A 16,129-nucleotide genomic window follows, 5' to 3' on the forward strand; every position below is an offset into this window, starting at 1 on the left:
TACAGAGGTGGTAGGAGCCAGTTCTGTAGGTCTTTTGTAGAATAGGAATAGGGATTTTGGACTTTTTATTCTGGAAAGTCACGGGAAGGCTTTAAGCAGAGGACTGACATTATGTGACAGAAATTCTGAAAAGACCATTTTGGATGTGCTGTTAGGAACACCATACCATAGGGAGTCAAGGGTCAAAGCAGGAGCCCAGTTAGCCCACTGCAATGGTCCAAGCAAGAGACAGTGGCAGCTAGGACTAGGTTAATAGCTGGGAAAGACTAAAGTTGAGAGGAAGGCAAGTTGAGTAAGAGAAATCAAAAGTCCCATTTTAGGCATGTTAGCTTTGAGATGCCCAAAGAAGTCCACCAATCAATACGTGAAAGAAAAGACTAATTTATAGCAGGAGAGAGCTGTACTTTAGTCTCTCAAAGCAAAGCTGATAGAGGAGTTCAGGAATGGGTGAACTTTCATAAGTGGGGGTTTTTGGGGACTGATTGATTTTAGCCATGGAAAGGGGGTTCCTGGAATGTGTTCCAGCTTACTCCCTGGCTCCCAGAAGCTCATGTACTGATGGGAAGTTGTCACTTACTGATTTGGTCAGGTTTAAAACAGGTTCTGGTGCTTACGTGTGGCCAAAGAACAAGCAGTCCTTTCCTGGGAAGGTGGGAACATTTTAATTTCATGCCTGTTAGACATCCAAGTGAATGAGTTTCACAAGAAGCAGTAGTAAATAGTAGAAAAGAGAGAACATAATTACTCGAGTGACACTTTTCTGTGGGGCAAACCTGAAAACCAATTTTAAACATATTGGGTTGGCCAAAAGGTTTGTTCAGTTTTTTCCATAAGATGGCTCTAGTAGCACTTAGTTGTCTTTAACTTCATTCAAAACAATTTTGTTAGATTTTATGTGACAGCTGTCATATCAGCATGCATTTAAAAAAAGACATCAAAATTGGCGAATTTTTGTGTAGCCATTTTAATATTGAAGATGGAAGAAAAAAGGCAACATTTTCGGCATATTATGCTTTACTATTTCAAGAAAGGTAAAAACACAACTGAAACGCAAAAGAAGATTTGTGTAGTGTATGGAGAAGGTGCTGTGACTGATCGGATGTGTCAAAAGTGGTTTGCGAAGTTTTGTGCTGGCGATTTCTCGTTGGACGATGCTCCACGGCTGAGTAGACCAGTTGAAGTTGATAGCAATCAAATCGAGACATTATCTGAGAACAATCAACATTTTACCACATGGGAGATACTCAAAATATCCAAATTAAGCGTTGAAAATCATTTGCACCAGCTTGGTTATGTTCATCACTTTGATGTTTGGGTTCCCCATAAGTTAAGCGAAAAAAACCTTCTTGACTGTATTTCCACATGTGATTCCCTACTTAGAAGTAATGAAAACATTCCGTTTTTAAAACAAATTGTGATGGGTGATGAAAAGTGGATACTGTACAATAATGTGGAATGGAAGAGATCATAGGGCAAGCAAAATGAACCACCACCAACCACACCAAAGGCCGGTCTTCATCCAAAGAAGGTGATGTTGTGTGTATGGTGGGATTGGAAGGGAGTCCTCTATTATGAGCTCCTTCCGGAAAACCAAACAATTAATTCCAACAAGTACTGCTCCCAACTAGGCCAACTGAAAGCAGCACTCAATGAAAAGCATCCAGAATTAGTCAACAGAAAATGCACAATCTTCCATCAGGATAATGCAAGGCCACATGTTTCTTTGATGACCTGGCAAAAACTGTTACAGCTTGGCTGGGAAGTTCTGATTCAACCGCCGTATTCACAGGACATTGCACCTTCAGATTTCCATTTATTTCAGTCTTTACAAAATTCTGTTAATAGAAAAAAATTTCAATTCCCTGGAAGACTGTAAAAGGCACTTGGAACAGTTCTTTGTTCAAAAAGATAAAAAGTTTTGGGAAGATAGAATTATGAAGTTGCCTGAAAACTGGCAGAAGGTAGTGGAACAAAAGGGTGAATACATTATTCAATAAAGTTCTTGGTGAAAATGAAAAATGTGTCTTTTATTTTTTCTTAAAAACCAAAGGCACTTTTTGGCAAACCCAATACTTTGGCTAATAAAGAACCAGGGAATCAGCAAGGTGGAGGAGAACACAGTACCAGTCAAGGTTGTGCCTCAGCCCCTCAGCTACTGGATATCTCAAATGAGGTGGAATGGATTTTGTCTTCAGGGTCCATTCCAGCTCTAATTGGATGACACTTTTGTGTATGCATATATACATATAGTGTGCGTGTACACACAATTTAAGTATGGGATAAACTCTAAATAACATTTTAGGAGAAATTAACATGTAAGAGCTAGATATTTCCTCCAAGTTAGGAATCAGCTTGAGGCCTACAAGCTTATTTTCTTCCTTTCTACATTTAACGTTGTGAAACTTAGAACAAAAGGGAGACAAAAAGACAAGATTCTAAAGGATTCTACTCTGCATAAAAGCACATACAGTTGAGGAGATTTGTTCAAGATGGCAGAGTAGAAGGACGTGCGCTAACTCCCTCTTGCAAGAGCACCAGAATCACAAGTAACTGCTGAACAATCATCAACAGGAAGACACTGAAACTCACCAAAAAAGATACCCCACATCCAAAGACAAAGGAGAAGCCTCAGTGAGGTGGTAGGAGGGGCACAATCACAATAAAATCATATCCCATAACCACTGGGTGGGTGACTCACAGACTGGAGAACACTTATACCACAGAAGCCTACCCAGTGGAGTGAAGGTTCTGAGCTCCACGTCAGGCTTCCCAACCTCGGGGTCTGGAAACGGGAGGAGGAATTCCCAGAGAATCAGACTTTGAAGGCTGGCCGGATTTGATTGCAGGACTTCGACAGGACCGGGGGAAACAGAAATTCCACTCTTGGAGGGCACACACAAAGTAGTGTGCACATCAGGACCCAGGGGGAAGGAGGAGTGACCCCATAGGAGACTGAACCAGACCTACCTGCTAGTGTTGGAGGGTCTCCTGCAGAGGTGGGGGATGGCTGTGCCTCAGTGTGGGGACAAGGACACTGACAGCAGAAGTTCTGGGAAGTACTCCTTGGCATGAGCCCTCCCAGAGTCCACCATTAGCCCCACCAAAGACCCTGTAGCCTTCAGTGATGGGTTGCCTCAGGCCAAACACCAACAGGGAGGGAACTCAGCCCCACACATCAGCAGACAATTGGATTAAAGTTTTACTGAGCTCTGCTCACCAGAGCAAAACTCAGCTGTACCCACAACCAGTCCCTCCCATCAGGAAGCTTGCAAAAGCCTCTTAGATAGCGTCATCCACCAGAGGGCAGAGAGCAGAAGCAAGAAGAACTACAATCCTGCAGCCTGTGGAATGAAAACCACATTCACAGAAAGACAGACAAAATGAAAAGGCAGAGGACTATGTACCAGGTGAAGGAACAAGATAAAACCCAAGAAAAACAACTAAATGAAGTGGAGATAGACAACCTTCCAGAAAAAGAATTCAGAATAATGATACTGAAGATGATCCAGGACCTCAGAAAAAGAATGGAGGCAAAGATCAAGAAGATGAAAGAAACGTTTAACAAAGACCTAGAAGAATTAAAGAACAAACACCTAGAAGAATTAAAGAACAAACAAACAGAGATGAACAATACAATAACTGAAATGAAAAATACAGTAGAAGGAATCAATAGCAGAATAACTGAGGCAGAAGAACGGATAAGTGACCTGGAAGACAGAATGGTGGAATTCACTGCTGTGGAACAGAATAAAGAAAAAAGAATGAAAAGAAATGAAGACAGCCTAAGAGTCCTCTGGGACAACATTAAATGCAACAACATTTGCATTATAGGGGTCCCAGAAGGAGAAGAGAGAGAAGAAGGACCTGAGAAAATATTTGAAGAGATTATAGTTGAAAACTTCCCTAACATGGGAAATAGCCACCCAAGTCCGGGAAATGCAGAGAGTCCCAGGCAGGATAAACCCAAGGAGAATCATGCCGAGACACAGACACAGAGTAATCAAATGACAAAAATTAAAGACAAAGAAAAATGATTAAAAGCAATAAGGGAAAAACTACAAACAACATACAAGGGAACTCCCATAAGCTTAACAGCTGATTTCTCAGCAGAAACTCTACAAGCCAGAAGGGAGTGGCACGATATATTACAATGATGAAAGGGAAGAACCGACAACAAAGATTACCCTACCCAGCAAGGATCTCATTCAGATTCGATGGAGAAATCAAAAGCTTTACAGACAAGCAAAAGCTAAGAGAATTGAGCACCACCAAACCAGCTCTACAACAAATGCTAAAGGAACTTCTCTAAGTGGGAAACACAAGAGAAAAAAAGGACCTACAAAAACAAACCCAAGGGACTTCCCTGGTGGCGCAGTGTTTAAGAATCTGCCTGCCAATGCAGGGGACACAGGTTTGAGCCCTGGTCCGGGAAGATCACACATGCTGTGGAGCAACTAAGCCCTTGCACCACAACTACTGAGCCTGCACTCCAGAGCCCACAAGCCACAAATACTAAAGCCCATGCACCTAGAGCCTGTGCTCCACAACAAGAGAAACCACCGCAATGAGAAGCCCACACACCGCAATGAAGAGTACCCCTGCTCGCTGCAACTAGAGAAAGCCTGTGCACAGCAGGGAAGACCCAATGCAACCAAAAATAAATAAGTAAATGAATAAACCCAAAACAATTAAGAAAATGGTAAAAGGAACATACATGTTGATAATTACCTTAAATGTGAATGGATTAAACGCTCCAACCAAAAGACACAGGCTCGCTGAATGGATACAAAAGCAAGACCCATATATATGTGTCTACAAGAGAACCACTTCAGACCTAGGGATGCATACAGACTGAAAGTGAGGGGATGGAAAAAGATATTCCATGGAAATGGAAATCAAAAGAAAGCTGGAGTAGCTATACTCATATCAGATAAAATAGACTTTAAAATAAAGAATGTTACAAGAGACAAGGAAGGACACTACAAATGATCAAGGGATCGATCCAAGAAGAAGATATAACAATTACAAATATATATTCACCCAACATAGGAGCACCTCGATATATAAGGCAAATGCTAACAGCTATAAAAGAGGAAATCAACGGTAACACAATAATAGTGGGGGACTTTAACACCTCACTTACACCAATGGACAGATCATCCAGACAGAAAATTAATAAGGAAACTCAAGCTTTAAATGACACAATAGACCAGACAGATTTAATTGATATTCATAGGACATTCCATCCAAAAACAGCAGATTACACTTTCTTCTCAAGTGCGCACGGAACATTCTCCACGATAGATCACATCTTGGGTCACAAATCAAGCCTCGGTAAATTTAAGAAAATTGAAATCATATCAAGCATCTTTGCCGACTACAATACTATGAGATTAGAAATAAATTACAGGGAAAAAACATAAAAAACACAAACACATGGAGGTTAAACAATACGTTACTAAATAACCAAGAGACCACTGAAGAAATCAGAGGAAATCAAAAAATACCTAGAGAGAAATTACACTGAAAACACGATGATCCAAAACCTATGGGATGCAGCAAAAGCAGTTCTAAGAGGGAAGTTTATAGCAATACAATCCTACCTCAAGAAACAAGAAAAATCTCAAATAAACAATCTAACTTTACACCTAAAGGAATCAGAGAAAAAAGAACAAACAAAACTCAAAGGTAGCAGAAGAAAAGAAATCATAAAGATCAGAGCAGAAATAAATGAAATAGAAACAAAGAAAACAATAGCAAAGATCAATAAAACTAAAGGCTGGCTCTTTGAGAAGATAAACAAAATTGATAAACCTTTAGCCAGACTCATGAAGAAAAAGAGGGAGAGGACTCAAGTCAATAAAATTAGAAATGAAAAAGAAGTTACAACAGACACCACAGAAATACAAAGCATCATAAGAGAGTACTACAAGCAACTCTATGCATATAAAATGGACAACCTGGAAGAAATGGACAAATTCTTAGAAAGGTATAAGCTTCCAAGACTGAACCAGGAAGAAATAGAAAATATGAACAGACCAATCACAGGTAATGAAATTGAAACTGTGATTAAAAATCTTCCAACAAACAAAAGTCCTGGACCAGACGGCTTCACAGGTGAATTCTATCAAACATTTAGAGAAGAGTTAACACCCATCCTTCTCAAACTCTTCCAAAAAACTGCAGAGGAAGGAATACTCCCAAACTCATTCTACAAGGCCACCGTCACCCTGATACCAAAACCAGACAAAGATACCACAAAAAAAGAAAATTACAGACCGTATCACTGATGAATATAGATGCAAAAATCCTCAACAAAATACTAGGAAACAGAATCCAAAAACACATTAAAATGATCATACACTTTTATCATGTGAGATTTATCCCAGAGATGCAAGGATTCTTCAATATATGCAAATCAATCAATGTGATACACCAGATTAACAAATTGAAGAAGAAAAACCATATGATCATCTCAATAGATGCAGAAAAAGCTTTTGACAAAATTCAACACCCATTTATGATAAAAACTCTCTAGAAATTGGGCATAGAGGGAACCTACCTCAACATAATAAAGGCCATATACGACAAACCCACAGCAAACATCGTCCTCAATGGTGAAAAACTGAAAGCATTTCCTCGAAGATCAGGAACAAGACAAGAATGTCCACTCTCGCCACTATTATTCAACATAGTTTTGGAAGTCCTGGCCACAGCAATCAGAAGAGAAAGAAATAAAAGGAATTCAAATTGGAAAAGAAGAAGTAAAACTGTCACTGTTTGCAGATGACATGATGCTATAAACATACAATCCAAAAGATGCCACCAGAAAACTCCTAGAGCTAATCAATGAATTTGGTAAAGTGGCAGGATACAAAATTAATGCACAGAAATCTCTTGCATTCCTATACACTAACAACAAAAGATCAGAAAGAGACATTAAGGAAACCATCCCATTCACCATTGCAACAAAAAGAATAAAATACCTAGGAATAAACCTACCTAAGGAGGTAAAAGACCTGTACTCAGAAAATTATAAGACACTGATGAAAGAAATCAAAGATGACACAAACAGATGGAGAGATATACCATGTTCTTGGATTGGAAGAATCCAATATTGTGAAAATGACTGTACTACCCAAAGCAATCTACAGATTCAATGCAATCCCTATCAAATTACCAATGGCATTTTTTACAGAACTAGAACAAAAAAATCTTAAAATTTGTATGGAGACACAAAAGACCCCAAATAGCCAAAGCAATCTTGAGGGAAAAAAACGGAGCTGGAGGAATCAGACTCCCTGACTTTAGACTATACTACAAAGCTACAGTAGTCAAGACAGTATGGTACTGGCACAAAAACAGAAATATAGATCAATGGAACAGGATAGAAAGCCCAGAGATAAACCCATGCACATATGGTCACCTTATCTTTGATAAAGGAGGCAAGAGTATACAATGGAGAAAAGACAGCCTCTTCAATAAGTGGTGCTGGGAAAACTGGACAGCTACATGTAAAAGAATGAAATTAGAACACTCCCTAACACCATACACAAAAATAAACTCAAAATGGATTAAAGACCTAAATGTAAGACTAGACACTATAAAACTCTTAGAGGAAATCACAGGAAGAACACACTTTGACATAAATCACAGCAAGATCTTTTTTGACCCACCTCCTAGAGTCATGGAAATAAAAACAAAAATAAACAAATGGGACCTAATGAAACTTAAAAGCTTTTGCACAGCAAAGGAAACTATAATCAAGATTAAAAGACAACCCTCAGAATGGGAGAAAATATTTGCAAATGAATCAATGGACAAAGGATTAATCTCTAAAATATATAAACAGCTCATGCAATATTAAAAAAACAAACAACCCAATCCAAAAATGCACAGAAGACCTAAATAGACATTTCTCCAAAGAAGACATACAGATGGCCAAGAGGCACATGAAAAGCTGCTCAACATCACTAATTATTAGAGAAATGCAAATCAAAACTACAATGAGGTATCACCTCACACCAGTTAGAATGGGCATCATCAGAAAATCTACAAACAACGACTGCTGGAGAGGGTGTGGAGAAAAGGGAACCCTCTTGCACTGTTGGTGGGAATGTAAATTGATACAGCCACTATGGAGCACAGTATGGAGGTTCCTTAAAAAACTAAAAATAGAACTACCATATGACCCAGCAATCCCACTACTGGGCATATACCCAGAGAAAACCATAAACGACACATGCACCCCAATGTTCATTGCAGCACTATTTACAATAGCCAGGTCATGGAAGCAACCTAAATGCCCATTGACAGACAAATGGATAAAGAAGATGTGGTACATATATACAATGGAATATTACTCAGCCATAAAAAGGAACGAAATTGGGTCATTTGTAGAGACGTGGATGGACCTAGAGACTGTCATACAGGGTGAAATAAGTCAGAAAGAGAAAAACAAATATCATATTTTAATGGATATATGTGGAATCTAGAAAAATGGTACAGATGAACCGGTTTGCAAGGCAGAAATAGAGACAACAGGTGTAGAGAACAAACATATGGACACCAAGGGGGGAAAGCGAGGGGGGTGGTGGTGGTGGCAGGATGAATTGGGAGATTGGGATTCACATATATACACTAATATATATAATGTAGGTAACTAATAAGAACCTGCTGTATAAAAAATAAAATAAAATTTTTAAAAAAGCACATACAGTTTTGTATGTGCATAATAATCTGTCACATGTGTGAAGTAAAAAAGCGTATACTTTTTAAAAATTACAAGGAAATGTAGCAAGAGTTAATGTAGCTATTTCTAAGAGTGGTATAAAGGGTAAATTTTCATTTTTTGTAATTTTCTGTTTTTCAAATTTTTTATGGTGATAAAAAGAATTTAATGCAAAGAAATTCGACTTTATGAAGACTCTCAGCCTCCACACTCCCCAGTAAAACCAATGTCAATGGCTTGAGTTGGGGATAAAAGACCGAAGCCCTGTTCTCCAACAGCTCAGCTCAGCTCAGGGTGTGGTGGGAGGGACACGGGCCCAGGGCCACTTGAGGGGCCAGAACAGCCAGGAAGGCAAAGAGGTGGGGATGGCAGGCTTCAGGCAAGGAAGAGCAGGGGTCAAGGCTCAGAGGCGAGAGAGAGAATAACTTTCCAAGAAACAACAAAGGGTGCAGTCTGACCTTGGTGAGCCCAAAGGATGCACCGGGCAGGAGTGAGAGATGAGGCCAAGAAGGAAAAAGACCTTAAGGAAAACTGTGAAGCAGCCAAGGAATTTTACCCTGACCATCAGATTTTTTAAAGTACCTAAAGACACAAACCTAAGATGTTGGGGACCTTAATGAACCTTTATCTCTATCTAATTTGTGGGGCTGAGTTGAAGATCTCTCTAGGAAGTTTTGAACTATTTGACAGACTTTACCAAAGGGACCAGGCTTCTCTTTTTCTGGGTGAGGAGGAAGTCTTGAAAGGCCCCTACTGGCCTCTCTACTACCTGATGAGATAAAATCACAGAAAAAGCATCTCTCCATCAACTTTGTATAATTTTAAGAACTTAATCGAGACACTGAAGAGATGGCTGCTGCTTCTGACCTTCTTGTCCTCTCCTCTCACCCCCTGTGATGGGGTCAAGAGAGCCAAAGCTGAAGATCAGGTAAAGTTCCAAAGAAGACTCACTTGCATCATGACCTCGGTCCTCGTGTGGACACGGACAACTATGGTATGACTAGTAAACAAATAACTATGTAGGCCTTCTTGGTTAGAGGTTTCTGTGACGTTCCCAGAACACTTAATAGCATTTTTTAACAGGATTGTGATGATTTGGACAAGATATTTTCCCCTAGCTCAAGCAGTTCTTGAGCTCCCATAGAGAATGTAAATAGCTTCCCAATCTAGACTTCCTATAGACCCATTTCCAAAATATTTCAAATTTGCAGCAGATATTTCAGGAAATGTGATGTAAAATAATAAGGATGTCAACTTGTTCTTATCAGAAATGTGACTGCACTTTTGGACAAAAACATAAAGTCATGCTTAATTTTAGACGAGGTGGTTCTCTTTTAACGGAACTTACAGAACCTGGAACATACCTCTACAAAAGTTACAGGTGGGAGAAGAGGAGATATCCTGGCAATTCTGGGATAATAGTACCCAAAAGAGAACCCACTTTATTTATTTATTCTTTTTTGGGGGCCGTGACATGTGGCTAACAGGATCTCAGTTCCCCAATCAGGGCTTGAACCCGGGCCATGGCAGTGAAAGCCTAAAATCCTAACCACTAGTCCACCAGGGAACTCCCGAGACCCCACTTTAAAATAACTCCAAATTTCATATTAAATAGCAGGGGACAAGATGTAATTAAAATATTATTTTAAAAAATAACTATGAAACTTAGATATATTTTATCTTACATTTAACAAAATTTAACTTATAATGCAACTCTGCCCTAATGACTAGAACAAAGCAAGAATGGGTTCTGCTGACACTTTCTGGCAAATGTTTTCTGATAAAGTCATATAACATGATCCAATTTCCTCGAATTTACTTTTCACTTTTGCAGCATAAAAGAGGTTCATTTCTGCAAATATATTAGAAAGATCCATCAATTTTTCCTAATGCCCTCTCCTATTCTTTGCTATTCAAAACATGCTTTTCTGAAGTTCCATCCTGTCACCTTCCTTGTAACTTCTACAATTGTCAAGCCGTCTGATTCTGGCAGGGCCTCATCTGTCAGATCCCACCAGTTCAGCACCATCACTTTCAGTAACTTCATGAAATTCTACATCTTTAGTCAGATTCCCTAGTTCATTTCACAAATTAGATTATGTTTTATTTGTATTATATTACAGAATCTTCACATTAGCTGGCAATCAGCAGGGAATGGACCGACAGGGGCCTCGGAGGAACAGTTACACAAAAGAGATACTGGAATAGAGGCCGATTGTATACGTAGTCAGTTAACTGGGAAATGTGTCAGCTTTGTAACAATTTTTACTTCCCTACACAACCTCGTAACACTTTGTGCTTTCCTGCACAGGCAAATGAGATGAAAAAGAGGTGGGTGTATTTTCTAATGGCAGACTCTACTGTGGACAAATGATCTTAGGGCAGAAAGAAAAGTTAGAAGATGAAAATTCATTTCCATACCCTGCCACACATCAAGATTCATTGCCATGTGTAACCCAGAGTCACCTCAGGTTCAGCGCTTGCCCTTTGAGATCTACCATGAGATCTTGCCTTATCTGACTCTGGGTTAACAATTCTTGTCTCATTTCAGATGCTGCTTGGCAATTTTATTTCTGAGAACAAAGGCTCAATCACAGGTCAACCTTAGGGAAAAAACCCAGAAAAGGGGGTACCCAGAAGTGTGGTTTAGGGGAGACTGCAGGTGGGGAAAGTGAAATAGAAGAGGGACAACAAGAAGAATGTCAATTGGGTATAAGTAGATGAGACTAAATTCCCAATCAGCCATATTCTCAGAGTAAACTTGAACAGCATTAACATCCAGAATATGCCCAACCTTATCTATAACCAGAATTGGACCAAAGACCACACCCCCACCCCCACAATCTCATCCATCCCTTGGTTGTATTAATACAGTTTATATTGATCACATTTTCTTTGTATTGAGATGCTGGGTAACTGGCTGATCAGAGTGAGTCCCTAGGAAGAAAGGGACCACATGTCCTACTCATCTTTGTATTTTCACCCTCCCTTCCTTCTCCACCATGTGCTCCTTCTCTTCCTTGCACATAGTGATGATCAATAATTTGTTTATTGAATTGAATCCAAGCCTTCCAGGCAACATCAAATCTGATGCTCACAAAGAAAGGGGATAGGAAGCCATACCAGGAAAGGCCCTGAGATGTAATTCTTCTATTAGTCTAAAGCTAGAGGGTAAAGAAACAAAAAAAGGTAGTTCTGACCAAACAAACGAGGTTATCTGGGGTGAGAAACAATGGAAGACCTTTATACTTAATCCATCTTTTACCCAACCCTGCTTTTAGAATAGAACTGAACAAAACAACCTCTCAGCAGTGAAAGGATGACATAAAAGGATGCTCTTGATGTTCAACATTGCTAAATTCCTTCTCCTACTATGAAAGCAAAGACATTTATAATCATCGCTTCCTGGTTTAAAGATTTCCAGGGACCGATCATGTTGCAAGCCAGTAACTCCATCCAATCTAAGATGCCTCATTAATCACTAAGAATCTGAAAAGGTCCTGACAAGAGATCTCTTGACTTCCGAATTGTTAAGATCTCTTTCAACGGCTGGATGCCAACCCCTACCCAGCTGTTTTCCCTAACAATTCCTGCCTTCAGTGCAGAGACACAGTAAGGTCTCTACATCCTTAATATAGGAAATCTTCTGCCTTCACCCAAAGTACCAACCTGACAAATGGCCTACTGGACATCCCCTGAGGAGTCTATGATAGTTGTCTTCAAAACAAATTAAAGAACTTCATTTTCCAATACCATTTCAGGCATAATTACTCTGCTACTAACCATTGCTCTACTCTCGTCAAGCTTAAGAAGAAACAGTCTAGGACAACCTCAGGTCCTTTGCAATGGTCATTAATCTTTTAACAATCTTTGAGTATATTGTCAAGAGCTGAGCTGTGACCAAATTACATAACCTTGGTAAAGATTCTAGGCTTATTGTATCATCTGAGCAAGTCTAATAATCTTCTGCTTAAACCAAGTAAAAAGGCATGACAGATGCAGTCCCAACCTTGGATTGTTTTAAACTAAACCAATGTACTTGGCAGTCACTGTCCAGTACATAAATACACAATACTAAATAACCCATCCAAAAGATCAAATCATTAGACCACCACTTAGACTGTATTTATGGATGCTTTTCTACTTACAGTCACCTACAGCACTGGACCAAGTCAGAGTTTTATTTCGGTCAGGCATTAAATTATTAAGATTTTTCCTATTTTCCAGAATAAGGGTAATTTTTCCCATCTCACTGGGACAGAATTCAGATATCTCAATCAAGTCCCAAAGTGATGGAGAAGATTCAAGGTTCTTCATGGGCTTTTCAGCCAGTGCTTGTGGGGAGAGAGTCTGGGCCTCCCGGGAAGAGTATAAGGCCACGTCCAACCATGAACGATGTTGGGAGCCTCCTTCTCCCAACAAAGTCTGCTCCCAAAGTCTGGCAGCAGCATACCTCTCACTGCAAGCAACCCAGAACAGAGAGAAAATTCATTCCTGACTGCAATCCAGCACCAGTCAATGGCTCACTGAAAACCCCTGGAATTTTCGAGAGAGAATCTCGAGGACCTGCTAGCGAGCCCTTCTCTACAGCACCACACTGCACCTGTGTTAAGACAAAGGAGAGCAAAGGAAAGAACATTTGATCTGGTCCTGAGAAGAGATGTCGTCCCCGAGCTGTGACTGGATGTCTCACCCCCATCCTTTCCCCGAGGTCCAGGCTGAGGCGGCCCAGTTAATCAGCACTTGTTATCGACTGCAAACCTATACCATGAGGATGCTGGCCACGGTGCTACCAGATGTCTCTGCAATAAATGCCTTCTGAGAACCCAAACTCAAGACAAGGAAAACAGTGTGACTTGGGTGTTTTCTCATTTTGCCTGTCTATCATAAAATTCAGCTAAATTCAGGCCTAACCAGAGTGATTTAAATGAGGTCATCTGCAATGCCTATTCGTTCACCTCCTTCGAAATGGTCTTTGCTCTGTTTTGTCCTTTGAGCATGCTATGTTCAGTCTTGTAAACTGCTTCAAACCATATGCTAGAAATAAGATATAGAAAATATGCCATTCTTGGGTAAATGTCTTTTTCTTTCCTGGGACAATCTTACCTGCATATGAGTCTATTTTTCACCAAGGCTGTAAAAATCTCCTGAAATAGTTTATGCTGCGGATGTGTGCTGAAATTTCTCTCATTCTTGTAGTTTATACTGAGATGAAACAAACAGAAAAGCATTTTATAGTAAAAATTATTTAGGCTGTCTCAAAATTAACAATGCAGAGAAAGATCACCTGTATGCATGAAGATATTGAAGGATTTTTGGGATTCAATGTATCACCAAAGCAAGTATCAGTTGTTAAAATAGGAAGTAGAAATTCAATTATAAAGTTAATAATAAAGATTATAGCATATATATTTCATTTTACCACATTAACTAAATTATTCCCTATAAACATTTAAGAGCTAAAACTGGTGAGAGGGAAGAAAAGGGCATATGGAGAGAAAGAATGATTGGGCACATGATCTAGACAGCCATGAAACAGGTAGACAAGGATCCCTCCCTTTACTTTACTACCCACAATGGCTCGTGGCCGCTCTAGTTGTTAACACCACTGGACGCCATGCATATTTCCTCTTGGTAAACACCACTTCAACTGTGGTTGTGGATTGTGGGGGTGGGTGTGTGTACAACAAAGTTGTGAGATATTCTAGCTTCAGTTTTTTCTTTCCTGATATTACAGCCATCAGAGAGGTTAAAAATATCCCAAAGCATTCCACTTTAAAACTGGGAAAGGATAAGAGGTAATGCACAAAAGGGTCATATCACTATGGAATATACAATACAATATTTTTGTGCCCATTAAAATAGACCAATTTTAAGATCTAGGAGAAATACGCTGGAATTACATGGATGCACCACCTCAGAGGCAGGTTTTGTATCCTTATTATTGCCGTTTGTTCTGTTCAGCCTTCACAGTCTTTCAGGTGTCATGGGACTGACTGTGTGTCCCTAAGCTAGCCAGGGCTGTCATTTCTTAGTACATGGACATGGGCAGACTGAATATGTAACAATTTTTAAAGAATTTTGTGTTCCTCACTAAACACGCATTTTAAAAATATTAACTCATGTAACATCATGTGATGTTTGTGGACTATTAAAGTCATTGTCATAAAATAACAGGGAAACAAAACCTAGGCCAAATAAATAATCATTCTAGAATATTTATATATATATATTTTAATTTTTTAACATCTTTATTGGATTATAATTGCTTTACAATGGTGTGTTAGTTTCTGCTTTGTAACAAAGCGAATCAGTTATACATATACATATGTCCCCATATCTCTTCCCTCTTGCATCTCCCTCCCTCCCACCCTCCCCATCCCACCTCTCCAGGTGGTCACAAAGCACTGAGCTGATCTCCCTGTGCTATGCGGTTGCTTCCCACTAGCTATCTATTTTACGTTTGGTAGTGTATATATGTCCATGCCACTCTCTCACTTTGTCACATCTTACCCTTCCCCCTCCCTGTATCCTCAAGTCCATTCTCTAGTAGGTCTGCGTCTTTATTCCCATCTTGCCCCTAGGTTTCATGAACATTTTTTTTTTTTTTAGATCCCATATATATGTGTTAGCATACGGTATTTGTTTTTCTCTTTCTGACTTACTTCACTCTGTATGACAGACTCTAGGTCCATCCACCTCACTACAAATAACTCAATTTCGTTTCTTTTTATGGCTGAGTAATATTCCATTGTATATATGTGCCACATCTTCTTTATCCATTCATCTGTTGATGGACACTTAGGTTGCTTCCATGTCCTGGTTATTGTAAATAGAGCTGCAATGAACATTTTGGTACATGACTCTTTTTGAATTATGGTTTTCTCAGGGTATATGCCCAGTAGTGGGATTGCTGGGTCGTATGGTAGTTCCATTTTAGTTTTTTAAGGAACCTCCATACTGTTCTCCATAGTGGCTGTATCAATTTACATTCCCACCAACAGTGCAAGAGGGTTCCCTTTTCTCCACACCCTCTCCACCATTTATTGTTTGTAGATTTTTTGATGATGGCCATAGAATATATATATTGATATTTCATGTCATTCATTATTTACATGACACTTGGTGCCAAATGACCTTAACAAACTGTAAAATGGAGAGAACCAGCTCCTGGAAGGAGGGTGGCCCACGACAGTGTGCAGCTTCTAAGAGGTCTCCATGGCAACAGGAGAGCAAAACAGGGGCTGACACTTTCAATGTGAAAGGGGAGGGTGATGCTTCAACTGAAAGCCTCATGGCCTTGACAACCACAGCCTTCAGCCATCACATCTGCTCACAGCAGGTGCTTCTTTATGCTTCCTCACAGCTGGCAAGATATGCACCAGCCAAAAGCTAAAG

General features: G+C 39.7%; 1 protein-coding gene across 1 annotated transcript in view; it reads right to left on the bottom strand.

Annotated features, from left to right (window-relative positions):
* NEK10 (NIMA related kinase 10) overlaps nucleotides 1-16,129 on the bottom strand; it is a 285,708-nt gene that overhangs the window by 255,057 nt on the left and 14,522 nt on the right. The window contains exon 4 of the mRNA XM_061196445.1: nucleotides 13,838-13,936. Coding sequence (XP_061052428.1) covers nucleotides 13,838-13,936 — 99 coding nt within the window. The remainder of the gene's footprint in view (nucleotides 1-13,837; nucleotides 13,937-16,129) is intronic.

Source organism: Eubalaena glacialis, chromosome 7 (assembly GCF_028564815.1).
Source record: "Eubalaena glacialis isolate mEubGla1 chromosome 7, mEubGla1.1.hap2.+ XY, whole genome shotgun sequence".
Lineage (NCBI taxonomy): Eukaryota > Metazoa > Chordata > Mammalia > Artiodactyla > Balaenidae > Eubalaena > Eubalaena glacialis.